The sequence below is a fragment of the Lontra canadensis genome, unplaced genomic scaffold (assembly GCF_010015895.1).
Source record: "Lontra canadensis isolate GAN:19392208 unplaced genomic scaffold, GSC_riverotter_1.0 scaffold58, whole genome shotgun sequence".
NCBI classification, from domain to species: Eukaryota; Metazoa; Chordata; class Mammalia; order Carnivora; family Mustelidae; genus Lontra; species Lontra canadensis.
In genome coordinates, this window is record NW_022631052.1 from 5,381,103 (window position 1) to 5,408,594 (window position 27,492).

The 27,492-nt window shown below is 48.9% G+C and overlaps 1 protein-coding gene across 4 annotated transcripts in view; it reads left to right on the plus strand.

The window, feature by feature from the left end:
• Positions 1-13,478, plus strand: part of TBX5 (T-box transcription factor 5) — a 46,676-nt gene extending 33,198 nt beyond the window's left edge. For all 4 annotated transcript variants that reach the window (XM_032876212.1, XM_032876210.1, XM_032876209.1 and 1 more), the window contains 2 exons: positions 3,603-3,829; positions 12,816-13,478. In XM_032876212.1, the coding sequence (XP_032732103.1) occupies positions 3,603-3,829; positions 12,816-13,390 (802 nt within the window). In that variant the 3' untranslated portion in view covers positions 13,391-13,478. The remainder of the gene's footprint in view (positions 1-3,602; positions 3,830-12,815) is intronic.
• The last annotated feature ends 14,014 nt before the right edge of the window (positions 13,479-27,492 follow it).

A 27,492-nucleotide genomic window follows, 5' to 3' on the forward strand; every position in this document is an offset into this window, starting at 1 on the left:
AATGTGGGGACAAAACCTACTTCATAGGGTCTCAGAAAAGATGGAAAGGGCCAATGAAGCAGCCCTCATGCCATGTTAGATGTCGTGTTCTTGGTACCTGACTTGATTTCAGGAGGACTTTAAAGGCATAAAAGAAAAGTAGATTTATGGCAAAAGTCACAACAAAGTTGGGGATTTGCTGATACGTTATTTCTTCTAGGGAGAAGTTCTTAGCTGGTTTGGTGCCATGGGCCTCTCTGGTGGTCCGGTGGACCTTGTGGGTCACCCGTCTCAGAATAATATGATGAAAGGCAACCTATTAAATGCATAGATGGCCAAAAGCAAACCAGTGATCCTGAAACGTGGTCGTCAAAATGTTCTTCGACAGCGATGTGGAGTTACGCGTGCTTCCTACATGCCTTAAATAACGGGATCTAGTAGCAGGTCCTAAAAGACTGTAATTTTGAAGCTGTGATAAGCACAAATGGTATCTTGAGGCATGTACAGCAGCTGGGTGGAAATGAAATTACTTCGTTTCTGTTGATGACAGTCGTTACCACTGCTAATACAGCCGTGGCTTGTTGCCTACATTTGTAACAGAAAGGAATGCTCAATTTCAGTTCAAGATTAGTGAAAATAAAGACGTCATTTTAAAAATCCAAATTTAGACCCTTCAGTTTTCCCCTGAGTAAAGGCCTCCCAAGTCAAGGAGACAGGCTTATGGGACTGCTTTGCCCTGAGAAATTCTGTGGGCTGAAAGCATGAGTCATTTCTGTGAAGGCGTGACAGAAGTTTCTACCAAGTGCCAGGTACTTTCTAGGGCATCTGGTGGGATCTTTTCAACAGTCTCGTCAGGCTCAGAGAGGCTGAGTGCCTCATCCAAGGCCACACAGCGTTAGATGGCGGATATTTTAGAGAACCCATGTCTTCCCAAATCCAGCACCTTCCTTCTTTCCACTACATCCAGATTCTTAACTATGTGAATAGAAATCAGGGTCCACTGGGTTCTTCAGGGATAGGAAGGTATTGGTGGTGGTGGGGCTCTCGGGTAGAAGGCTGTGGTTTCTCCACATCATCTCAGCATTTTCCTCATTTCACAGATGGAGAAACAAAGGCTTAGCGAGGCGACCTGCTTTATCTGAGCTCACTGGGTTAGTGAGAACGTTGGGCTGGGTGGCTACAGCTTCAGGCGTAGGGGGGTGGGTAGAGGACTCATTTCTGGGGCGTTTTATGAAGACTGGGCATTTCCTGGAAGTAGCAGGTTCTCTGCATTTCCAGGTGACTTGGGATCAGATTCAAGTCCTGTTCTCCCCCACCCACCTGCAAGTAGTCTTCTTGGGAGAAGCATGAGGAGGGCTTTGAATATCTTCCTCTTTTTTTTTTTTAAGATTTTATCTATTTATTTATTTGAGAGAGAGAATGAGAGAGAGAGCATGAGAGGGGAGAAGATCAGAGGGAGAAGCAGACTCCCCATGGAGCTGGGAGCCCAGTGCGGGACTCAATCCTGGGACTCCCGGATCATGTCCTGCGCTGAAGGCAGTAGCTTAACCAACTGAGCCACCCAGGCATCCAGTATTTTCGTCTTCATCTCTGTTTTGCTTTTCATCCAAACAAGGCTCCACTTTGCACAAAATCGTAAGTGCCCTTAAAGTTTTCCCATATCCCCAGTTCCTGAGGGGAGCCCTGGTTATTTTCATAAGTTAGACACTGTTCCCTGTCCTCCTGCCTTGGTTCGTCTTGCATGGCTTTCTGCATCCCTGTACGGACAGTCTTCAGATTCTTTTTGAACCCTGTATAATATTCCATTCTCCATACTGTCAGAGTTGACTTAACCACTCATTCATGAAGGCGTTTAGGCTGTTTCTTGTTTTTTCCCTATTACAGACAGTGCTGCAGAGAGAAGCCTCATGCTTATGTCTTTGCACACAGACTTGGACAACCTTTTTTTTTTTTTTCAAGATTTTATGTTTTTTGAGATAGAGCAAGAGTGAGAGAGAGAAAACGAGAGCGCGAGAGTTGGGAAGGAGCAGAGGGAGAGGGAGAAGCAGGCTCCTCACTGAGCAGGAGCCCGATGTGGGGCTTGATCCCAGGACCCTGGGACCATGACCCGAGCTGAAGGCAGACAATTAACCAACTGAGCCACCCAGGCGCCCCTGACTTGGACAACTTCTTAGGAAAATGTATAGTAATTGGACTGCTGCATCTGTGTATTGTGTGTTTTTAAGAAAAGGGCTGCTATCCTGTTGCCTTCCAGAAAAGAGTTGGGTCACCCCTCCGACCGCCTGCACGTGTAACTGTGACTCTCCTGCCCGCAATTTCCACATTGGCAGCCCCCTCCCCTGCCTGGATGAGCGCATGTTCTAGGCCAGACCATTCTCCTCTTAGGTGTGTGTGTGTGAAAGCTTCTCTCAGTTCTCCCTTTGGTCTTGGAGCCACCCCTCCTCCCAGGTCCTCTGCAGACTCCCACTCTGACCCTCCCACCCACCTGGCTTCCAGTGGGGGTCCTGGGGCTGCTGAGCACCCTTCCCTCCTTCCCAGGGAAGGTTTCTGTTGCAGACCCCTAGCCCTCATGAGGAAGAGAGGGGGAATACTGGTCTGAAAGCTGAATGCAAGGACATGTGGGTGGTGTCTCCTAAGAAGGTGAGGAACCACATTTTCAGCCCTTGGGAGGATGTTATTCTTAGGATGTGACTGGGTTTTATTCTGCTTGGTTCACCTACTCAGACCACTGAGGCTCTGAAGGGCACACAGTCTGTAAGTGGTGGAGATGGGACGTAATCTGGATCTGCCTAATCTTAGATCCCATGCTCTGTGCTCTGTTTCCTTTGTCCTTGCCCTTCCTTCTCCCTTCCTTCTCCCTTCCTTCCTCTCTCGCCCTCTCTTTCTCTCTGCCCCTACTCTCTCAAAACAATGGTGTAATGAGGACACTTCCCATTTGTGGAGCACTTGCTGTGTTCAGTCTTTGACCCGTATTAATTCATTTCTTCTCTCAGCAACGCTTTGAACTGGGGATTTTTACTAGGCCTATTCCACAGATGGGAAAACCAAGGCATGGAGGAGAAGTTAAATATTAATGTCTGTGGTGACAAATACAGCCACTCAAAAGGAAATTCGAAGGCACAGGCAGCAAACTCCCCAGATTAGGGTAACGGGGGATCATACCTGAGTATCCTAGGTGGTCAGTGACTTCTTCACTAAGGTTGGATAAAGACCTCAGCCCTGTTTTAAAGATGGAAACCCAGAAGTTCAGTCTAAGTGACTACTCAGCTCTTCTAGCTTTTGAATTAGGGAATTCAAAGACATATACATTAGGTTGAAGTATTTCAAAATACCATGTGAAGAGGGGTTCCTGGGAGATGATCATTTGGTTCTTGGCATGCACATAGAACTGTTCATAAGCCTACTTGCCTAATGTATAAGGCATGAAAAATTAGTGCGTGAAGATGTGTGTCTGTCACATTTGGTGCATTTGGGTATAATTAGATCATGGTGCTCATCAAAGACTCCTTTGTTTCTTATTCTGTGATGCATTTCTGGTGGATTCCTTGACCCTTTGGTTCGCCAGTGGGGGGGATCTCTATCAAGGCACTGATCAATGTTATTTCCAATCTTCTCTCTTTCAGTAAAGAATATCCCGTGGTTCCCAGGAGCACAGTAAGACAAAAAGTAGCCTCCAACCACAGTCCTTTCAGCAGTGAGCCTCGAGCTCTCTCTGCCTCATCCAACTTGGGGTCGCAGTACCAGTGCGAGAATGGTGTGTCTGGCCCCTCCCAGGACCTCCTGCCCCCACCCAACCCATACCCACTGCCCCAGGAGCACGGTCAGATTTACCATTGCACCAAGAGGAAAGGTGAGTGTGACGACCCTTTTCTATGTTTCCTTCCTTTCCTTGGGGGAAAAAAGTACACTTATGTATTTGAAAAATGTAAGCAATATAAAAATACATGGAAATTGTAAGAAATTCAAACTGTTCAGTAAAAGTAAAGGATCTTCCTTTGACATGTCTCCTTCAGTTCTGGGACCCCTTCCTTGGGGAAAACTGTTCAGTCCTGTTTAATGAGTTCACACGTATGCACATGTGTGCGCGTGTGCAGAGACACATAAAAACAGTTGTTTCTACTTTTAACAATTGATATTGGACTGTTTTGCAACTTGGGTTCTGAAGCTCAAGAATACGTTGTAGATGATCTTTTCATGAACGTCCAGCTGCCTTGTGCTTTTTTTTAGCTGCTGAAGAGAAAGCAGAGTTTGTGTTCACTCCCACGAGTGGGCAAAGGTGGCTGATTCTCGAATTTCTGGGTGTATTATAAGCCAGGCTGCAGGAAGCCTTCTTATAGTTGGATGTGCTTCGGTTTATGTGCTAGGGTTTCTCTTAGGTGGGTGGATTCTGAGCTCTTCTCTCCTTTCCAGATCAAAATCAAAATCAAAGAAAAAAAAAAAAGGAAAAGAAAATCTCAGCTGATCTTCTCTCTCTTGCATTTTGTCTTTAAGTCTGGTTTAAATTCCGTCTGAGGCCCTTCATTGTCTTCTTTGCCAAATGAGATATGGGTGGCCTTTCCCAAGTCATCTGAGTCGAGGACTGTAACACCAAAGGAAATTTCTGGTGGCACATTTTTTGAGTCAGAGTCGAAGCAGGTGCAGTTGAGTTCAGCTTGATAGAACAGTCACTTGTGTGAACAGCAGACCGGCACGGGGAGGACAGCGTGGGCGACAGGGCCCAAGGACACAGGCTCAGGTCTCAACTCTGCCACCAGTTTCTTGGGTGACTTCAGCCAGTCGTCCTGGCCTCTCTGTGCCTCAGTTTCCCGCCTTGTCAACAGTGCTTGAGTTCCCGAGAGCACCTGATACCCAGTAAGCGCCCAGCGTTTGTCAGGTCTGATTGTGGGAGGGGCAGGTACGGCTCCAGGAAGAACATCCACAGAGGAAGAGATAGCTGTTTCTGAGTGAAGTTTTGAGAAAGCAGATAAGGAGGGGGGGCAGAGACCGAGTACAATGGGGATGAATCCCACCTTTGCCATTTGCAGATTTTTATGATTAGGGGCAAATTCCTTAACTGCTCTAAGCCTTTTTTTTTTTTTTTCCTAGTCTGTAGATTTGGTCTCATGATTGGACCTGTGCTTTAGGCGTGGTGTGAAGATGTCATGAAAGTGTGCTTGCCGTAGTTAGCACAGGGTTGACCCAATAATCAGTTACTGGTTTGTTCCGGCAGGCCCAAATCTTAGTCTTTAAGAGTGGCCTGTCATACCTCCCAGCCTCTGTGGCCAGCTCAATGCCTTTAGAAGTCCTGTGCCCAGTGTCTGAAACAGTGTCCCACTTCTTCCTTCTCTCCCTCCTCTTCTCCTCCCCTCCCTCCCCTCCCTTCACCCCTCCTTTCCCTCCTAGCCCTCGTCTTCCCCTTCTTCTTCCTCCTCTTCCTCCTCTCCTCCTTCTCCCTCTTCTTCTTCATCTTTGTCTTTATTTTCTGAGTCAGCTCATAAGAACTGATGGACACGGATCCTGTGGCAGTCTTCTCTGAGCTGAGGTTACTTGAGGAAAGTAACACAGTCTGACTATTTGGCATTTACCGATCTCCCATTTGGAAGCAGGGAAGGGCTGTCCTTGGTTCAAGCCTGGGACTGGGGAGCTGACCCGGGTGAGGCTGAGTTTCCAGACCTAACCTGAACCCTGTCCAAGCTCCTTGAATCTTGAAGTTCTGTACAATATTATCACCCCCACAGGCCCCCTGGCCCAGCTCCCAGCATGTCTACTGCTGCCTGGGCTGGAGACGAGCGGCCTGCAAACATGCCCACCTCTTCAGGCAGGAGCCAGGGATTAAGGATGTCCCCTGGGGCACAGGTACCTGCACGAAGTTTCTGGTCTATGTCCTGTTGAAGGGAAGTCCTGCCCAGGTTGGTGCCCTAGCCTTTCGACTACACTACTCAGTAGAGTCACATGTACTGCTTAAGAGCTCACCAGGTTTGAATTAAGGAGTTCCATCAGTTAAATTCATGCCAGCCCAAAAGAAGGGAAGGAAGAAGTTGAAAAGCATCCAGGTGCTTTTTAAGACTCAGCATTTACAGCAGCATCTTTGCAAGGGTTTTCTCCTAGAGGGTGGTGTGAGGTGGCTTTAGGGGGTGAGCTCTTCGGATGGCAGGATCCCCAGGTGAGCACAGGGTCAGCTTGAGGCGGCCATTGGGGAAGCCAGACTCGGTGGCCGGTCTCCCACGGGACATCCCGGCAGCTGAGGCTTTCCAGAAATGTGGCCACGGGCAAGCTGCTCGCGTTCTCAGCCTCAGTTCTCTTTGCTGTAAAATGAGGATCTCAGTAGCACCTCCCCTGTAGGGTCATGATGAGATGGAATGAGGGGGTCCATGCAAAGCCCCCGGAACAGTGTCTGACCCAGAAGTGCCCAGCATGTGTTATCCGGCCACTGCTCTGCCCTTAGGAAGCTCACGGTTGCAGGCAGGTCAGATGTATAATTACATATTGTGATGCGACTGCTTGATTACAAGGGTGATCTGATGGTATGGAGGAGATAGGGAACCTGCCGATGCATATGGTGTGGGGGTGGGAGGCAGGAACGGGGGGTCAGGGAGGATTTAAGCCAGGATCTGCAGAGTGGGAGCTGAATGGAAAAAGAGGGGAGATGGCTGGGGATCCAGGCAGAGAGAAGGGTATGGGTGCAACCCCTGAGAAGATGGGGAGCCAGCCCCCCACGGGGGAGCAGACACAAGGCCAGTGTGGCTGGAACGCAATGAAGGGAAGGGGAGGCAGATGAGCTACAGAGAAAGGCAGGAGCCAGCACGCTGCTAGCCCTTGTAAACCATTTTAAGGACTTTAGATTAAAAAAAAAAAAAGGTTATTTATTAGAGAGAGAGAGAGAGAAAGTACACATGAGCTGGGGGAGGAGCAGAGGGAGAAGGACCAGCAGACACTGTGCTGAGCAGGGAGCTCGATGCGGGGCTCGATCCTAGGACCCCGAGATCATGACCTGAGCCAAAACCAAGCATCAGAGAGTCAAACGACTGAGCTACCCAGTGAGATTTTATCCTAACACCAACAGGCAGCCCTCGGAGGGGTTTCAACCCATGAGGGACATGATGAGGTTTCTGTTTTGAAGCAGGCATTTTGCTGTGCTGGGGGTGGGGTGTGCGTGGCGGGTAGGGGGGACAAGGATGGGCTCCAGAGCTCTGCGGAGAGGCTGTCGCAGGCTGCGAGGCGGGAAATGATGGCATTCAGCCCTGGATGCGGTGCCAGGAGCTGGAGGTGTGGGTACAGTCAGTCCCCGGGACCCGTTGCCCAGAACAAGGTGAAAGATGGCCGTTTTCCACAGGGGCAGAAACTGAGGCTCAGAGGGACTGAGTGATTTGTCCCGAGTGGTCCTGCCCCGGGTTCAAGCCACGGTCTGTGCATTTGGGGGTGCCTGGGGTGTGCACTGTGCAGGAACCCTTTCACCTCGCCACAAACCTCTGTCCTTCCCACCTCCCTCCACCCCCAAAAAGTCGCTCCCAGGGACAGGGAACGTTCCAGCCGAGCTCTGTCTGTCCCGAGTGCCTCAGAGACAACAAAAAGCAATTCATCATCAGCCTCCATTGTAAGGTGATAAAGAATCAGCAAGGTTTCCTTCCAGTTTGGGATTCCCGTGAAGTGATGGCTCCATGGGTGGCTTCCCTCCTCCCCCCGCCCCCTCTTGGGGCCCCTGCCTGCCCCACTATCTGACTTCCCCTCATTGTCTGTCTCCTTTCCAACGAGCCCAGGAGGCAGGCCCAGTGAAATGTCAAAGGGCCAGGCAAGCCGGAGAGCTTCTCGTGTTTGGACCCGGCTGTCTCCAAACTATCTCTCCCGATGGAGGGAACCCAAAGAGCTGGGAAGGTCTTTTATCAATGCCACTCAATCAGATCCAGGACCCCGGGCCCTGGGAGAGCACTCATCTGTCTTTCTTTCCTCCTCCCACCCTGATAACTGGCCCATACCCCCCAACCTTAGAAATCCAGAGGCAACCCAAATAAAGATTTGAACAAAGCCATCTACTGCCCTGGCTATTCAAAAGGAAGTCAGGGGAGTGGGAGAGGAAGGGGGTTCTGTGGGGTGCGTTTTGTCAGTGCTGGGTGCTTTTTAGAGCAATTTCATGTTGTTTTCTTCACTGGATCCTCATTCCAGCCCCTGAGCTGGGGCGGGGGTGTCTTCCATCTCCATTTTGTGGGCGTATAACGGGGGACCAAGAGGTTGCATCGGCTTCCCAAGGTCGTGTGGCTGGTGAGTGGCAGATCTGGGATGCCTTTGTGGAATAAATATTGGTTGAGCATTTCCTTTGTCCTGGACACTGTCCCAAGTACATGGGATAAAGGGACAGCAAGGGGGCGAAGGCTCTTGCTCTCCCAAAACTTGTTTCTTATTGAGGGGACAGATAATAAGGAAATAAAGAAATGTCATGATTTTCAGTTGGTGGTTCAGTGAGAGTTGGACCCGAGTCTTTTGAATCCAATTCAGGATCTTCTCACAATACTGATTCAGTCTGTCCCACTTTGAGCTAAAATCTAACACTACAGAGATACACACACCCTTCATCCATCCTTCTGTCCATCCATCCATCTAACCACCCATCCACCCATCAGGTCAAGGTTACCATCTTCTCCTCTTTTCTGGAAAGTGAGTTTCACGAAAGCCAAAAGGCTAGACTGTCCGTCAGAAAGAGCACTGTGCTGTGACCCACAAGGCCCGAATCATAGTTCCACTTCTGACTTTGCCAAAGGTCATCCAACCAAGGAATGGTAGTTCAATAGGATTTTTTTTTTCTTTATTTTTCTTTCTTAAGATTTTATTCACCTACCTGACAGAGATCACAAGTAGGCAGAGAGGCAGGCAGAGAGAGAGGAAGGGAAGCAGGCTCCCCGCTGAGCAGAGAGCCTGACGCGGGGCTCGCTCCCAGGACCCTGGGATCATGATCTGAGCCGAAGGCAGAGGCTTAACCCACTGAGCCACCCAGGTGCCCCTCAGTAGGATTTTTTATCCGAATGAACCTGGTCGGCAAGCGAAATGACCCATTTGGGAATAGTGACAATATTTGCTTAATGGGATGAGCAATATAAAAGCAGCCTTGTGAGTTTTCCTGCTCTGGGATCTCCCCAGGCACCTTCAAGCATTGGACAGTCCCCAGAGCCATCTGTCCGATCTTCTAAGAGGGAACAGAGAGGAGACCCATGTGACTCGGACAGATAAGATCTGCACACTTATCTCCATTCCTGCAAGAAATTAAAGCATTATCCCCCTACGTAGTCAAGAACTAAGATCGGGATGTGGTGCAGTGATCTGCCCAAGGCCACATGGCCAGGGAGAATCAGAGACAGGCCCTCAAATCTGTGCTCTGGATTGATCACTGAAGCCATTTATCCAGAATCAGAAACCACTAGAAAAATGCAAGGGGCCGGGATATTTCCCAGTGCTACGCGGTGCTCAGAATCAGGAAGAGCTTTCCTGGTATTCAGCAGACTCAGTTGGGTTCAGGACAGGTGGAATGTAATGGACCGCTCTTACTACGCACCTTTCCAAGACTAAACTGTGGGCCCGTCTCATGGAAGACTTGATGCTTGACTACCTGTTCCCCGACCGTGGAAGGTAAACACGACTCGGCTGGGAAAGAGGGCTTTGCTGTTGACCGGTTATCGGGCTCCCAGTAAAGAGAAAGGAACCAAAACCGTGACCAAAACAAACACAGGGATTCCATCCCAACCACTGATCACCACCGACCTGAAATTTGGATCCATGCTTTGGAATTTCTTTACAACGTGATGAGGTCCAAGAGGAATTTGAGAACACTCGGGACCCGCTTTCATGAATAAGCCAGCCTTTTGCTTTTCTTAGGACTCTGCATCAGATCTTTGGGTTATTAAAGACTGGAATGTGTAATTTTACGATTTTCCAAAATGTGCTCCGGCCTTTTTCATATTATTCTTCCTTTTTTCGCTTGTAACAAATCTGGAAGGGGATCAGAAACTCGGGAATGGTTCATTTGCCTTGTTTTTTTTCTCTTGCCAAGGGTACCCTGCAGCTGTACTCTTGATTATTGAAAAGGGGAAACGCCCTGGTTAAATGGAAAACCCAAAGGTTATGATTCTAGCAACAATGGAAACATTCAGATTTATGGATCCGGGGCGTGGGGGGGTGTTGTGTGTGGTGGGGGTGGATGGGTTGGAAGCAAGCACGGAAGCACGAGGTGACTGAGGGAGGAGGTGGGGAAGACAGAAAAAGTCGAGCGTAGCAACGTCTTCAGGACACCAAAGACAAATGCCCCGTTGAAAGGTGGAAAAAGTGGCCACCAGCTCATCTGGCTATCTTCACACATCTGGACAGTTGGCATGATGTGTTTAAAGCACCTGGAAGAGAGGCCGCATTTTTGGCTTTTATTCTGGACAAATGTTTGGGTGTCCTATGGGGCCCAGATGTGTCCCAGAAAGAGTCTTGCTGAAAATAAACACGCTTGCTGGGAGATGGGTACAGTCCCAGCCTAGATGGGTTTACATGGGGGCAGAGTTTTTACCCACCTGTGGGTGTCATTCCGGGCGTGATGCCCATGGAAGGATTCGGCGGAACCCAAACCCAAGCTCTCCTACTTGAGTTGGGGAGCTGTTTTAAAATCTGGTGCAAAACCAAAGGACTCACTGTGGGGCGAAGCTTTATATGCAAGGCCCACCTCCATTCACCACCTGTCAGCCTCCTGCCGCGTCACTGCTCAGGGTGGGATGGAGAGGGTCCCCCCTTCCCACCTCCAAGTGCACTGAGCCGGACCTCATTATTGGCCGCTCTGGGCCCAGTACCTGGCACTTGGGAGCGGTTCAGTACATCTCTGTTGGAGAACTAGGTGAGTGGCATTTGGTGTGAGAAATCGAGAGAGCTAGAAGCAAGGTGCCATTGGCAAGGAAGGCAGACTTGGCTTGGATTCCAGTTCACGTTCCTTTCTAGTTCCGTGACCTTGGGAAGGTCACGTCTCTGAGTTCAGTTTCTGCCTCTGTGACAGGCCATCTGGAGGAATTACTGTGAGATCAGGCGTTGGGGAAGGATCTGGGGACTCGCCCAAGCTCCCGTCCATCTGTGCACTTGTCCCTCTGTCCTTCTGTCTGTTGCACAGATACTCAGTCCGTGCCCTTGTGTGTAGCCTGGTCTCGAAGAGCAGAGACTCCTACCTAATTCGATGACTTGAATTCTGGCTCAGCAGGAGCTTAGTACAGAATAAGGATCATCTTCTCCCATTAGTTAGTCCCACATCTTGCCCCCAGGCCACTGACCATCACCCCAGAGGTGCAGGAGCGCCCCAGTGTTTCCTTTTTCTCACACACCACCCCCCAAAGACAGACCTGATTTCTTTGCATTTATTGATTCGAAAGAGACTGGAAGAGAAGAACAGAAAAATCTCCAGGTTGGGGGATAAAATTCCAGCAAAGGAATGAATCTGTGGGACATTTACACCTTGCTGGAAACTCTTAAGATGGCTTCCCCGAAGGAAACACCTGGAGGCGTGTTACTCTGTATCAGGTCTGCCAAGAGACTGACTGGTGGTGTTTCCCTTGCAGCAAGAGCTGCTTTTGTTGACAGATATCAGGAGATTTACGGGCTTGATTTATTGAATTCTTAGCGGCCAGGTGAGGTAAGTATTATTGACTTGGATTCAGACATGCCGAGCGCAGGTCTCAGGGCGGACGCCTGTTGGGCGGCGCACAGTTAGGAAGTAGGAGAACCAGAATGAAACCCAGATTCGTCTACACTTCTTAACTTAGGGTCTGGATTTGAGGGGATCCCTGAGCTCCCAAAAGTGCTGTGCTGGGCACATGGATGGTTTTTAAAACGTTGCGTTTCAGTGTGTTAGCCTGATCAGCTCTTGTGATCATTCCCGAAGGAGGCGGTGACTCCGACCAGTTAGGGAAGACCGTCTTTCAGAGATGGAATGATCTCCACGGCCACTGGGGACTCGCTGGAGTCTGGGGGAAGGGAAGTGACTTTTTGAATAAGGAAACGGTGACCCATTAAGTTGTACCAGCTCTAAGAGATAATTAACTGGGACTTGCCGACACAGGCATCGGGGAAGGATCTGGGGACTCGCCCGAGCTCCCGTCCATCTGTACACTTGTCCCTCTGTCCTTCCGTCTGTTGCACAGATACTCAGTGCATGCCCTTGTGTGTAGCCTGGTCTCGAAGAGCAGGGACTCCTGCCTAATTCAATGACTTGAATTCTGACACCCCCCACCCCATTCCATTGTTTAGCAGCTGCGTAACTCAGACCTTGGGCAAGTTGCTTGACCTCTCTGGTCTTCCGTTTTCTGATCTGCAAAGTGGGGACCCTCACAGAGCCCACCCCATGGGGTTGCTGGGCCGGCTGCCTGGGGTCCCTTCCGGAGAGTGCTTAGGACAGTACCAGGCAGAGTAAACGCCATTTGTGTGCCTTCGTACTGTAATCATGGACGGTATTGTTCTTACTTTGGTTCCTAGTTATGTTCTGGATTCTGGGGGATACGGTGGTGGGGAGCACAGACCATGTCCCCCTTTCGTTGAATGTGCACACCAGGGCAGAGGGAAGAGATCAGGCATCTTTACTTACTGGGTGTTGTCTGCTCCCAAGCCCTGGCCTCGATGCTCAGTCTGTGTTCTGGCATCCCTTGTCAGCATGTCCCTCTGTAGCCTCCTTTTCGTGCTAGAGATGAAACCGAGCTCAGGAAGGTCAAAGTCTTCGCTCAAAGTCTCCACCGTTACTGATCAGAATGGGGGCTAGTCCCCCCACCCCCACCTGGGGAAGGGGTCCTCGAGTCCTGTGGCCGCGTCCGCCTCTAGCCCCGGCCTCACTGGTCTCTTTCCTCCCGCCTCCGCAGATGAAGAATGTTCCACCACGGACCATCCCTACAAGAAGCCCTACATGGAGACGTCGCCCAGCGAGGAGGACCCCTTCTACCGGGCCGGCTACCCCCAGCAGCAGGGCCTGAGCGCCTCCTACAGGACAGAGTCAGCACAGCGGCAGGCCTGCATGTACGCCAGCGCCCCGCCCCCCAGCGAGCCGGTGCCCAGCCTGGAGGACCTCAGCTGCAACACATGGCCCAGCGTGCCTTCCTACAGCAGCTGCACGGTGGCCACGGTGCAGCCAATGGACAGACTCCCCTACCAGCACTTCTCGGCCCACTTCGCCTCGGGGCCCCTGGTCCCCCGGCTGGCTGGCATGGCCAACCACGGCTCCCCGCAGCTCGGAGAGGGGATGTTCCAGCACCAGACCTCCGTGGCCCACCAGCCTGTGGTCAGGCAGTGTGGGCCGCAGACTGGCCTGCCGTCGCCCGGCGGCCTGCAGCCCTCCGAGTTCCTCTATTCTCACGGCGTGCCAAGGACCCTGTCCCCGCACCAGTATCACTCGGTGCATGGGGTTGGCATGGTGCCAGAGTGGAGTGAGAACAGCTAAAGCGAGACCTGCTTCCTCGCAGACAGTGGCTAGAGAGAGAGAAGAGAAAGAGAGAGAGAGAGAGGGAGGGAGGGAGAGACAGTAGCAGAGAGAACCCCACGGATGACAGTTTTCATTTCCTTGTTCAAGACTTCACCCATGAGATCCCCGAGCGCTGATCTAATCAGCCGCTGGAAACCACAATTCAAAAAATGTGACTTTGTTGTTCCGTCTCAAAACCAACCAACACAAGATGAGCCCCCACTGCTGCCCCCCCGCCGCCCAGCCCCACGACCACCACACTCATTGGCCGGCCATGTTCACACCACCTCCAGATGTCCTCCGTGATTCCTTCTTTCGGTCTCCAGAAAGCCTTGCCTTATCGAGTGTTTTAGCCGAATGGTGTAGTTGGAGTCTTCCCTGTCTTGGTGTTAATGTTGACATTGTTATATAATAAATAATAATATATTTTTTTCTTTCAATTTTCTTAATGGGACCCAGTCCCTTATTTTGGGGGAGGTCTGAGGCAAGTGTGTTTCAAAATATGTACTTGTGGGGATCCCCCCCCAAATATACCACCCATGAAACCTAAATTTTGCCACCCTGCCCTTGACTAAGAAATGACTACCTCTACCATGTTATGTTCCTGGAAAGGTTCCCTAGGTCCCGGCTTTTGTCTGATTTTTAACTCCGTTGCCCATGATCACGGGGCCCAGCGTGGCCCTCTCCTTCTAACACTGGCCTCCCTCTGGCCTCCTATCTCCCTCGGCCCTCCCGTCTTCCCAGCTCTGTGTCTTTCCAGCCGTCTGTCGCTAAAACGTGGCCTATAGCTTCCCGACCGGAAAGCTTGCTTTGAAAAACTTGAAAAGCCCTGGTTTACATGTGGGCAGAACTGTGATAAAGCAAGGAGCAACCTCTGTGCTGACAAGCATTGCGAAGAGGCCAAAATAAATATTGGTGCTGATAAAACACAAAGCCAGCCTAAGCTTCCAGACTTCCATCACCAGCGACCCGCCCCGGATGCCAGGCAAAGCCCAATGTTCCTACAGAAGAGGCCAGACCGGCTTGCCGATTGGTTTTCCCCAAAGAAGTCACATCGACACCAGATGCCGACACCAAACTGTGGTTATTGAAAGCAGAAAACAGTATAAAAAAAAATAAGTGTGTAAGTAAAACATTATTGCAGGGTTCTTCAGAGGTAATATTTTACTGGTACTATTTATTTATAAATAGGAGTTCTAATTAAGTAATAACATGAAACGAAATCCAGCATGGGAGCTGGCCAAGAGCTTTTAATTTTATTAATACTCAAAACCAAGTTTGCGTTTTCTTTTTCTTTCGAATGTGCTTTGCTTTCTTGATTAAAAAACAAGATTTTTTTTTAAACTGACCCTAATAAAGAGAACAGGGTAATATGTGAGGCTAAGTATGTCCCAGTACGTGTGAGTGTGCAAGTATGTTTGTACGTGAGTGTTTTCATACGATTATGTCTTTTTATGTTGCTAAGGGGTGGGGTGAGAATTAAGTACTCGTTTCGTATATTTGTGTGCCAATTAATGCCTAATAAATACCATGTGCTTAAAAAAGTACAAGGGACTTGAATACCCTTCTTTCCCCTCCTGTTCTTTTTACCGACCGAATAGAGGGGAAGTTAGTTGCAGGACGTGGGAAGAAGTTGTCTTGCGGGTGTAATTTTGACCCCATCTTCTTTCTCCTGCTGGTTTCAGGGAATATTTGGAATCCCGTATGTGAGTGTAATGGAGCTGAATATGTTTCTCTCCTGGCTTATATCCCTGGGATGGAGTTATATTCTTTCATTGGATTTATGACAGCGTTAAAAAAGCAAGATCATCAGGAATCTCAACTGACCAAAAATATTGGTCAGATTTTCTGTAACACCTAGTACTTGATTTCCTGAAGCATCTGTTTCTTTAAATTGGTTGCAGGAATCAAGTGTTTTGGAGGTTCCCATGAAGCAACCTTTGGGACCTTCGATGGCTATTTATTTAAAATTTAAGATTTGTGAGTTTGTCCTGTATGATACACATAAGGCAGGGCACAGCAGCAGATTTGTAAGTAAATTCATGATGCAGTTTCGAAAAGTTTTTGTGATTTCAATGCCCGCACCTTTGAAATGATCAAGAACCATTAGATATGACACATCCCCTTGAAACAGGAACAACTGGATAGTTGATTACAAATTATTCATTGAATCAGGTCCTCCTGGAAGCTTTCCTAGGCAAAGAACTCCCAAGACATGCGAGTTAATGATCAAGAAATGACAATTCAACTTCTTGTAGGTACAGTGGAGAAACTAGGTCAATGGCATCCTTGTTCCCACAGAGAATGAATTAGTAAAATTTCACTGAATAAATGCTGACTGTACCCTAAGTAAGCATTTGTTCTGATGGATTAAGGGGAAAAAAGATTGCGCTTGGAAAAATTACCTTCCAAATATCATTTACCAATGATACAAGGTAGCCAGTCTTATTTTTTCACAAGAACATCAGAAGAATACTGAGTTAGCACCCCTCAGGCACAGCGATCAAACAGTTGTTACCAATGGAAAATCACTAAAAACGTGCTCATGGCAAGTTTCATAGGTCAGAGAAGGGACATTTTTTTTTTTTTTTTTGAGAAGGGACATCTTGTTCCATCACAGATGGAAGTTCACTTCTTTGGGTTTCAAACAATGGTTACAAAGGATCTTTTCACTGAATTGGTAGGTTTAAGGATGTCACATGCAAATATTCATGTAGTTTATTACTGTTTAGGTGTCAAAAGACATGGTGTAAATTGTTATATTCCTGTAGTATATTTAGTGAATGTTTCTTCTGGACTAGACATGTGTAAATGCTGAGGACACAGTAGTGAACAAGGTGATAGAGGTTGTATCCTTCTGGAGTGTATGGTTTAGTGAGAGAAATAGCCTTTAGGTAACCTGTGTCATCAGTGGATTGCAAAGGCAAGAAGACCTATGAAGGCAACATGCATGATGTCATAAAGGGACAAGACAAGGAGTCCTAACTTGATCTGGAGGAGGTGTCTTCTGAATTGAGCCCTGGAAGTTGGGTAGGAATTAGCCAGATGAAAAGTTGGGAGGAAAAGCATTTCAGGCAGAGGGGATAGCTTGTGCAAAGGTCCTGAGGCAGAAATGGTGATGAAGGAACGAGCTGTAGGGTTCATGGATGGGCAGTAATGACCTACTTTGCATTCACTCATTTATTCAAGAAGCATGTGTTAAGGTCCCACCCTGTGTGGTAGACACCCTGACTTGCTGAGCACCTACTAATTGTGTAGGCTCTTTTCCAGTTAGTTCCCATGACTGCTGAGTACAGTCTGGATCTGTGAGCTGATAGGCTTCTTCGTACCTGAGAGAGGAGAGTTACAGCTCCTCCTGGCTTCCTGGTGCAACATTGAGCAACTGGGACTCAAAGTTAGGGGATCACCAGAAGGATGACTGGAACTTTCAGAGACTCAGATCATTAGTATTCTGGAGCTCAGAGAGGTTGGGAGCACCCCCAACATCACACAGCTGGTGTGCCCCAGAGCTCAGCATGGAACCTCAGTTTGCCCAAGATTTAGCTTCCTTGTCCATTCAAAGGAGATAGTGTTCCTGCTTCAAAGGACTGTTGTCCTTTGAAGTTTAAGTGAATAATATCTGTAGAAATGTACCATAAAGGACCTACCACAGTACATGTTCCATGAATGCCTGGAAAGATAGACTTATCAATGAAAAACAAGTTAAGCCTAACTTGTATGCATTAACTTAGCAAATGTATAGTCAAGTAATCATGATGCTTATTGCTAATGAGAAAATTAGCCCCAGAAACTGCTGCCTGGAATGAAAATAGATACACCTTTTAAGAGGAGAATTTGGCAAAAGATACCAGAAGCCTCAAAATTGTTCTCATCGGTTCATTTGGTAATTTCACTTGGAGGAATCGGCCCTAAGGAAATAATCAGGGAAGTGCATCATACTAATTTTCTGGGAAGTTCATCATGATTTTTAAAATCATACAAAACTGGAGACAGCCTTTTTATCCACTAATATGGTGCTAGTTAAATAAATTAGCGTCGATCCATGCAATGGAATACCACGTGGCTTATTAAAAAATACATTTGTGAAGACAATTGGAAAAGGATATTTAAGATACATTGTAGCTAAAAGAAGCTGATTACAAGTCACGTGCATGGCAGCTTCTCAGTCTTACTGAAGGCAACTGTGTTTATTCCAGCTTGCAGGGCAAAAAAACCCCAGTTAGTTTGTGGAATATAATCATAAAAGTGGCAGGACTGTGAGTGTTTACATGTTCTTTGTGTTTTGGGGTATTTCTCAATGTTTTTAAATGAAGATGAGTTATCTTTATAATTAGGAGTAGAATTAGTCAAATAAAAACTAGTGTATTCCTTGGCCATTGTCAAATTGAGTTTGTGAGGAAGGTGGGGTCCCCTGGGTCAACTTTGAGAATGAAGGGGTTCAGATCCAATCAGGAGGGCCATTGGCCCGGGAGAGTGACAGAGCTGGGTACCGGCACCAGTCAGCCGACTGCCAATTGTGGAACATTCTCCATCCGAAACAAGGAGACACCAGCTGCTTCTCTGTTTTCACTTTTGGGATTGCCCCTTGCTGGCGTGCTCCTCTTGGTGGGTTAAGCTGTCGTCCTGGGGTGGACTCTGATTCTCCTGTTAACAAATCCAGCATACACAGGTACGTGCACATGCACACGGACTCACAAATACACAAATACAGTCACACACAGACAGTCAACACACAGACACACACACAATGTACACATATATAAGCACACAGAGACACACCCACGTGCAAACACACACACAACAAATGCACATACACACATACTTGCTGGCTCAGGTGGTTTTAAGAATCTCCCCTTTGTTCTCTACCTGACCCAGCTTATAAAATTCACTTTGTCACTTACAGCTTCAGTGACCTTGGGCAAGTCACTTACCCTCTTGGACCCTCCATGAAATCATCTATTGAAAGAGGATAATAAGAGTACCTGCCCCTCCCCGCCCCGGGGCAGGGGGATGTTCTAGTGGGCACAGAGTGAGAGAGTGACTGTAAATTTCTGAACACAGTGCCCGGTCTAGGGCAGTAACTGTTGGTCAATAAGATGATGAATTAGTATTAATTATTTTTTAAAAGATTTTATTTATTTATTTGACAGAGAAAAATCACAAGCAGGCAGAGAGAGAGGAAGGGAAACAGGCTCCCCTCTGAGCAGAGAGCCCAATGCAGGACTCGATCCCAGGACCCTGAGATCATGACCTGAGCCAAAGGCAGAGGCTTAACCCACTGCCACTCAGGCGCCCCAGTATTAATTATTATTGTTATTCATCTCTCCCCTGGTCCCCCTTTTTCCCCTCCCTCCTTTGCTGGTTGGGAAATTGGCCCCTATTATTTTTATAATGGACCTCAGCTCAGCGAGGGTTAGGAAAACATCCCCATCATTGTCATCACCATCCTCATCACTTTGAACAATAATTAAAACACAGCTTTTCCACACAGGCACCATCTCAAGGATGATTACAATAGCTAGCTTTGTAAGTGAGTACCAGCCGTGGATCCTCTGTGGCAACCAAGAGGGATCAGAAATTTCTACATCCCCAAAAGGCTGACAATCCAGCACTCTTTTCTGACCTCAGAATGCCTTCTTCTACCTCTTAAAAAAGCAGTCATGCATGCGAATCCTGACAAATGTATGACTTTACATTCCTGGAGTGGCACGCTCTGCGCACTGGGAGCAGCCCGGAGAGCAGGTGGAGGCGCTTCTTGGCCAAGCTTTAATGTTTGGCCAACGTCCCCTACTTTTGTCATTACAAGCAGCAAAAGTGACAAAGACCATCTTTCATTCCCTGACTGTACACCATTTGCTGGCCCCCATGCCAAGCAGCATACCTACACAGTCCCTTTCTTGGGAGGTAGGAACCAGTCTTATTCCTGCTTTGTAGATGAGCAAGCACTCAAGCAGAGAGTGTCTCTGTCATGTCCAAGGTCGCTCTGCTTGTGAGTGGCTTGGCCACCGTTATGTACTGCCGGCTCCTGAATGTGAGGGAGAGATCCGTGTCATCTCTGCCCTTCCCCGTGGGCCTGGAGAAGAGAAAGAGGGACAGGGTAGCTGGTGTGTGCCAGGAAAACATCTGGGCCTTCAGGAGGTTGTGCGATTTTGCAACTGGAAGCTGGGCAAGGCCTGTTGCCTTCCTGATCTCGGACGCCCCGCTAACCCCGGGTGCACGAGCTACTTACTCACTTCCCCAAGACTCTGTCTCCACATCTGAGAAATGGAGGTGATAAGATCTGCCTCTCAGGCCTGGGACAGGGATTACATGGGAGCCGTAATGGGATGTGCTCTGCAGGGCAGCTGGCCGTCTGCACATTTAATAAACAGAGGCCTAAAGACGGATCTCAGCTCAGCCCTTACGTCTGCCAGGAGGGCTTTGCTGTACCCGAGATGAGTCAGGAGAGCCTTCCTCTTTCCCAAACATTCACCGCGGTTCACCCTTCTTACTGGTGGAACTGCGCATCTTCTCTCCTGGGGTCATGAGAGCGGGAATGTTCCAGTGTTGCCTGCTTGTATTTTCATTTCGAAGCTGTTCCCCAAAGATGTGGTGAATGAGTTCATAAGTAGCCCAAGAGATGCTCTCCTTGGAGAGCAGGGCTCCATGAGAAGTCAAGCACTCCGTGGCCAGGTGACTTACGCCATTTGCATCCTCTTTGGCCGCCTCAAATTTGAGGCGTAAAGGGGGACATTTCAGTGCGCGTTGGCAGCCCCGGACCGCAAGTCTGGTCTGGAGCCACAGCGAGCGCTCTGAAATGGTCCATCGCAAATCCTCCGAGGCAGGTGTCAATCACCGTTTAGTGTCGCTCATGCGCAAAACGAGCCGCTAGGTGGTCTTGCAGTTGAATCCACCTAGCGGTTCTGCGCACCGCGCCAAGTTCAGCTGAGCTCGGCTGGGCACGGGGGCCGGCGATCGGTTGGTGATGGGCTGCGGGCAGGTGGATCTAGGAGGCCTTTGCATGGGACTTAGTTCTGCCCCACGTGGCTTCTCATCCTCCCTGGGGCCCTGTATCACACTGATGTTAAGACCAGGCTGAGAATGGTGGGTAGGGAAGTCATAGACACGTCTTTCCTTAAGGGGTTTTCTCAGCCCGGCTTGCAGCTGAGCAAGTAAGAGATCTCAAGTGTGAGATTTACTGCAGGGGATTGGCTCATGTGGTTGTGAGGGCCGGTAGGTGAGTCTGAAATTTCAGAGGGCAGACCATTAGGAAGGGCAATGCTTCACAGTCTGCTTGGCTGCAGGAACAAAACCCCACAGACGGGACAACTAACCAACAGAAATTTATTTCCTCACAGTGCTGGCAGCGGGGAAGTCCAAGATCAAGGTGGTTTCTGAGGAGAGCTCTCTTTCTGGCTTGTGGATGGCCACCTTCCTGCTGTGTCCTCACCTGGCCTTTCCTCTGTGCACATTCAAGGAGGGAGGGCAAGAGAGGGAGAGTGAGCTCTGGTGTCTCTCTGTCTTATAAGGACACTGGCCCTACTGGACGAGGCTCAGGAGTCAGGCCTGGGCACTCACAGCTGCTACTTACACCCACCAAAACCACTCACCATGAGGGAGAGATAAACCCAAGAAAAGGAGAAATGGATGCAAGGAGGTCGAAAAATATTGAATACCCATCACACGAGGAATCCAGAATACAGTTCTGCACGGATGTTGGCCCCACTTCTGCCACTCAGTAGCCCCACAGCCTTGAGCACTCTCTCTCTCACCCAAGCAGACCACCACTCCCGAATCCTTGTTCCAGGCTCTACATTGAGGAAACCCTAAAGAAAGAGAGTAGAGCTGCTAATCCAATAGCGCCCCATACCCTTAGACCAGAGAGGAGGAGTGCTTGGCCCAAGAAAGGCTCATTGTCTCTGTCTCTGTCTCTGTCTCTATTTTTCCCAGAGAGAGAATTATTTTATTTATTTTATTTTATTTTATTATTTCTATTTCTATCTACTTTATTATTTCTATTTTTTAAACATGGGGCTTGAACTCACAACTCTAAGATCAAGACTGGAGCTGAGATCAAGAGTTGGACACTTGAGGCTTCTGGGAGGCTCAATGGGTTAGGCCTCTGCCTTCTGCTCAGGTCATGATCTCAGGGTCTTGGGATAGAGACCACATTGGTCTCTCTGCTCAGCAGGGAGCCTGCCAGCTCTCCCCCGCCCCTCCCGCCTGCCTCTCTGCCTACTTGTGATCTCTCTCTTTGTCAAATAAATAAATAAAATCTAAAAAAAAAAAAAAAAGCTGGACACTTAAGTTACTGAGCCACCCAGATGCCCCACCAGAGAGAGAATCTTGAGTGGAGAATTAAATAGACTGATACTGCTAGTACTTACTCCCTCTAGGCCCTGACTAAACTCTCTTTTAATTCCTTCCACCTTGGTCCCCAAGACTGTTCCTTTCTTATAATTGTGGTTCTCCAATTTTCCTGTCACTTCTGTGAGTTCCCTTTCAAAGCTGTCACCCACAGTTGTATAGGCTGAGCATGGCACAACCCTCAGAGCATAGCCTTCACAATGACAGTCTACCTGAATGGTGCCTCTCAGAGTTGTGGCAGTGCACAACCTGCCCAACTGTTCATGGCAGCTCTGTACCATTAATACTCTCAATACATTCTTTTCTTTAAGATTTTGCCATAGCTGATAAAAATCTTGATATGGAAATCACTTAGAGATCTTCTGTTTCAGCCCCCTCCCTTCAGATAAGTCATGAGATAGTTGCAATATAGTTGACTCCTACTGAAACACAATTCAGGTATTTTCAGGTTGACCTTTGTCCCTAAAACAAAAATCCAGAGAAGAAAAAAATCAGCTATCACTAGGGAAGCTTGGGGCAAAAGAGCTGACTTGGTTTTCTCAGTACCAATTGTATACAGGGGTGAGGCTTATTTTCCTGTTATGTTTATAGGCTTGAAGTAACTCAACCTGCTGGAAGCCCAGCCATTGGCAGTGTCCTTCTCCAGCTCTCTCTGCTACCTGCCTCCTTTCTCTAGAGAAAAATGCAGTGGAAGGAAAAGGGGAAAGAAAGAGAGGTCAGGAAAACTTTTACATTGCTCTAACTTCTGAAACATAAAAGCTATTCTTTTAGAGTAAATCCATTTTTTCCCTGTGGCATTAAGGACAGAGAAATTCCTATGAAAATAATTTGTCAAGTCCCGACTGATCAAAGATACATATGAAAGGACCCCACTTTTTTTCTTCCCAAAGCAAAAACCAGCCCCCATCGCAGCTCAGAATGAATTGGCAATTCATTTACTGACTGTCAGATAAAGTAGCACGATCCCCATCACATCTTTAACTGGGACAGGACCAGAAGGAAGCAATTCCATGCCCACCGAGTGTACACGCTGGGGGTATGTTAGTGATTAAGGGATCCTGGCCTGGGGGAGGCAGAGAGATATGACTCAGATTTACAAATGTACCATAAATCTCCCTCTTTTATTCAAAATGTGTGTTTTATAGTCTTTTCCTGGCCAATTGCTGCCTTGAATAAATATATAACATATCTGGACTTAGCTTTTGGGCCTGGAGCTGGGGTTTGTCTGGAGGGCCAAGTATTCTTGATATTTCCAAGAGCTAGCAAAAAGCGAATAATGAAGCTCGCCTTTCTTCCTGACTCACCGGCCGCATTCTACGTGGAAAATACAAGTTGAAGTTGGTGCTAATTGGGCCAACACAGAACGAGCAATGCCCGGTCTGTAGAGCTAATGTCTTGGATCCTTCAAATAGGCCTGCTGTTCTACCTTCTTGCCGGGCACCCCTCCACCAGGCACCCACCAATGGGGCTGCAGTCTCTGCGGTCATTGCACTGGGTCCCCCGACTTGCATCCCATTGCGTCAAGGCTGCCCCTTGTAGAGGTGGGAAAGCCAGAAGACCAATGACCTTATCCACTCTTTCCCTCCTCTTGCCCTCAAACTCAGTTGAGTTTAGACCCAGCCCCAGAGAGCTCCCGGAGCCCTGTGGGTTGAGGGCTGATTGTGTGCTGAGCCTTCTACGGGGTGATTAGACACAGCCCCCAAACTTGGTTTTGAGAAGTTACAGGATTTCCGACACAGCCCTGGTTACAGGGGAGCCAGTGGAGGCTCCGAGAGGTGGTCGCTCATCCAAGGCTTCATTGCGGAACCTTCCACCTTCTCCATTCATGATGCTAGGTGTTCGCCAAGTGCCCAACTTCAAAGCCAAAACGGCAAGGTCCCTGCCTTCAAACGTATCTCGGGCCCGTGTGACGTTAAATGTCTCGTGTCTGGATTCCTGAGAGTTAGCTCAGGGCCTGGCAGGAAGTGGGTGCTCAGAGATTTTCTGCCAAATTCCCCCAACTCCCCACAGGCTGGCTGATCTAAGTTGGAGAGAATGTTAATCTTGATAGATGTGCAGAGGTCAACGAATACTCTCTTATTTCGCAGAGAAAGTTGGGCATAAGAACACTCAGGGGTCGGAGAAGGTATCTGGGGGTAGGAAGGGCTCCCTCTCGCATGCTCTTCAGGTTACAAGGTCAAGTCAGAAGCCTGGTGCTGAGTGAGGCTCCAAGGATGGGACTGAGCGTGGAGGCGGGGACTCTACCTCGCGCAGAGCTGAATGGGGCTGCCTGGGAGGGAGCCCCTCGTCTGCCACTTCTCTGCCTTGCCAGACCTGGTGAGTTTCATCAGCTTCCTACACTCTCATTTCTTCACCTGTAAAATATGGATAACCAGATTGTGCGTTAAAAGGAGAAGGAAGGCTCTCTTTGCACAGCGCCAAACATATAAAAAGCACTTGGAAAACAGTGCTGATTAAGCTGATCTAGGGGCAGAGCTGAGGTCCTCCCCCTCCTCCTCCTCCTCCTGTCTCTCTGTTACCTGGTTCCATAAAGAACCTCGGGCTGCAATATACACGCAATTCACAGATGACAATTAATAAGGTGATAAAGCCAAGCGTCATGAGCACAAATCAAGAGACTCTCTTTGGTCCCACGTGGCAGACTGTGTTTTCCCAAAGTGACCCCAGCAACAATTTTATCCCTCATTGTCTTCTGGAACCGTGATGCTTCTCCATCAAGAGATGGAGTCTGATTTTCCTCTTGATTATGAGCGGGACCTGGTGGCGGGGTTGATGCTCCCTAGCACCGAGGGCGAAGTTAAAAACAGGTCAGGTCAAGGGTGGGGGTTGGGGAGTGACCTCCTCGGGCAGAAAACCTCCCTAGGCGAGGTCATGAAGAGTGAGACCACTTCTGCCTTACTTGCCCCTGCCCTGGGACGCTCACTCTTGAGCCCCAGCCGCCATGCTGTGAAGACGCCTAAACTAGCCCCCCCCCCCCCCCCGGGGAGAGTCCCCAGGGAGTGGTCCACGTGGAAGGAAGCTGACGCCTCCAGCCTGCCTGCACTCCCCCAGACACGTGAACAAAGAGCCTGCAGGTCATTTTGCTCCCGGGTCCTGACATGGGGGTGCCGTCTCTGTGGCCCCGTCCTGCCCTGTCGGAATCACCCACCCACAGAATCTGGGCACCCTGGGGAGTGTTGTCTTCATGCCGCCGCATTTTAGGGTCTTTTGCTCCTCATTTTTCGGAGCTGGGACATCCTGTATAGTTAATAGAAATGTGTTTGGCTCTGAACTTCCTAGCTGCCAAAGCAAGGAGAGAATTATAGTTCTTTATGATACTCCGAGAGTTTGCACAAGACCAACGAGTCAAGATGGTTGCTAAAAACCAGGAGACGGTTCTTCGTTTAGGTTCTTGTAAAGACGACGTGGTGCCCCGTGACTTTTGGTGCTGTTCTGGAGGATCCCATCACCCTCAGCCCAACAGCAAATGTTATAGAACGGTTTCTTCTGGGTTTTCTCAATGGGCTGTAAGACCCCAAATCACAATCTGGCAAAATCAAGTGGTCCAGCAGCCACACCAAGGTCTCTGCAGGTCTGGCTCCATCAAAGGTGATATTTTCTAGGGATCAGGAAGCAATTGAGGCCCTGCCTTTATCACCAGCACCCAGGGCAGACCCTGGCACAGAGAAGATGCTTCAAAAGTATTTGTTGAATGAATAAAGAATAAATGGCTCTCCATTAATTCAGACAATCCATCAACATGACTTCTCATAACAGAAGCATGCAGGGAATACCCAGGTTAAAACATTAGGAAGTCGGCTTTGGAATCGAGAGAAATCTAGGTTCAGATCCCATGGATGTCCCTGATTGGCTGTGTGACCCTGGGAGAGTTACTCAATGTCTCTGGTGCTGATTTCCTTGCTTCAGGGACAGGGAGGAGACGAGCATTCACTTCCCATTGTAGTAGGAACCACGGTGAGCTGAGTTTTTAAAGGATCTGGGGGCAGAGCTGAGGTCCGTTGGAGCCAAGGACCTTTCCCTTTTGCTCACTCTCTCCTTCCTACGTTTCACACTCCCCTGGCCACTTGAGAACAACAAGCTTCGGTTTCAAGTGGTTCCCCTGGGAATGGGGTCCCAGGTAGGGAGCCAGGGCAGGACCATCTCCCCAGCACTCAGGGCTGATCTAAAAACAGGCCCCAGGGGCAGGGGTGACCTCCTCACTCTGCACGCCCCGTCCCTGCTCTTTGGGGAAGCAGGCCAGCCAGGGCGCCCTGTCCTACATGCCTCCCTTTTTCCCCTCCCCCCTCACCCCCATGTCAGGCTTCTCCTCTCGAGGAGGGAACTGTAAGTACTTTAGACAACAGGCTGATAGTGTCAAAGAGATGGATGGGACAGGCAGCTTATCTCTCTTAAAGAGACATGACCTGCTGGGCCTGTGGCTCTTCCCCCCTCCTCTTCCTTCCCAGCCTGTGAATTTAATTTTCTTTCAGACACATACACGTAAGCACAGATGCACACAGACCTGGGAAGCTTCTTTCTGTTTCTCACGGCCGCTTACCTTGTCTTGTTCACTGAACTCATTGCCTATAAAACTCAGACGGCAACCAGGATGCAGATTGTATCCCCTTAAGGAGGCTGTTTCTGGAAATTTCAGGTGGGGTGTGGGGCAGGATGAAGGAACTATCCTCCCCTCCCCTTAGAAGATTGAATTTAAAAAAAAAAAAAAAAGGAAAGAAAGAAGAAAACCAGAAAGAACTCAGCTCCTCCTCACTCTTCTTACTACTCCCGACTTTTAGGCTCACATTCCAGATTTTGGGATTCTAGAATTGTATTCCTAGGTGTGACAGCATGCCCCCGCTTCAGGGCTGCAGGAGGCAGTGTGAAAAGTGGAGGTGCTCCGGAGTATGGCCCCAAATCTGAATCCAGAGACACAGGGATGAAGGGATAGCATGTTTGGCCGGGGGCTATTCCCAGGAAATTATAGATTGCGAATCAGCTTGGGCACTGTGGAGCCTTGTCAGCTCCCAAGAAAAAAAGGTGCACCCCTCCCAATACAGCCAGTTTCCTTCAGGATCCCTACCCCAGAGCTGTTGTTCTCAACCAGGCATGATTTTGCTCCCCGGAATCTAGCCATGTCTGGAGACTTTTTATTTTATTTATTTTATTTTATTTTATTTATTTGACAGAGATCACATGTAGGCAGAGAGGTAGGCGGGGGTGTGGGGGAAGCAGGCTCCCTGCTGAGCAGAGGGCCCTATGCGGGGCTCGATCCCAGGACCCCGGGATCATGACCTGAGCTGAAGGCAGGCACTTCACTGACTGACTCAACCGGACACCTCTGGAGACATTTTTTTAACGGACATACAATTGATACAGAATATCCTATCAGTTTCAGGCATACAGCATAGCGGTTCAGTATTTTTGTATCTTACAAAATGACCCCCGTGGTAAGTGTAGATACTGTGAGCTCGCGGAGTTGTTTTGATATTATTGACTCCGTTCCCTAGGTTGTATGCCACAGCCCTGTGACTTGTTTGCTTCATAACTGGAAGTTTGTACCCCCTAATCCCATTCCCCTATGTCTGGAGACAGTTTTGATTGTCGTGATGTCTGTGTGGGTTGCTGCTCAACATCCGTAGAGCGCCCAGGACAGCCCTCTGCCAGGGAAAGGGATTATCCAACTCTGAATGACCCCCCCCCCTCAGGAAATCCCAGGAAGAATGCACAAAGGACTCAGCAGGCTTTCAAACCAACCA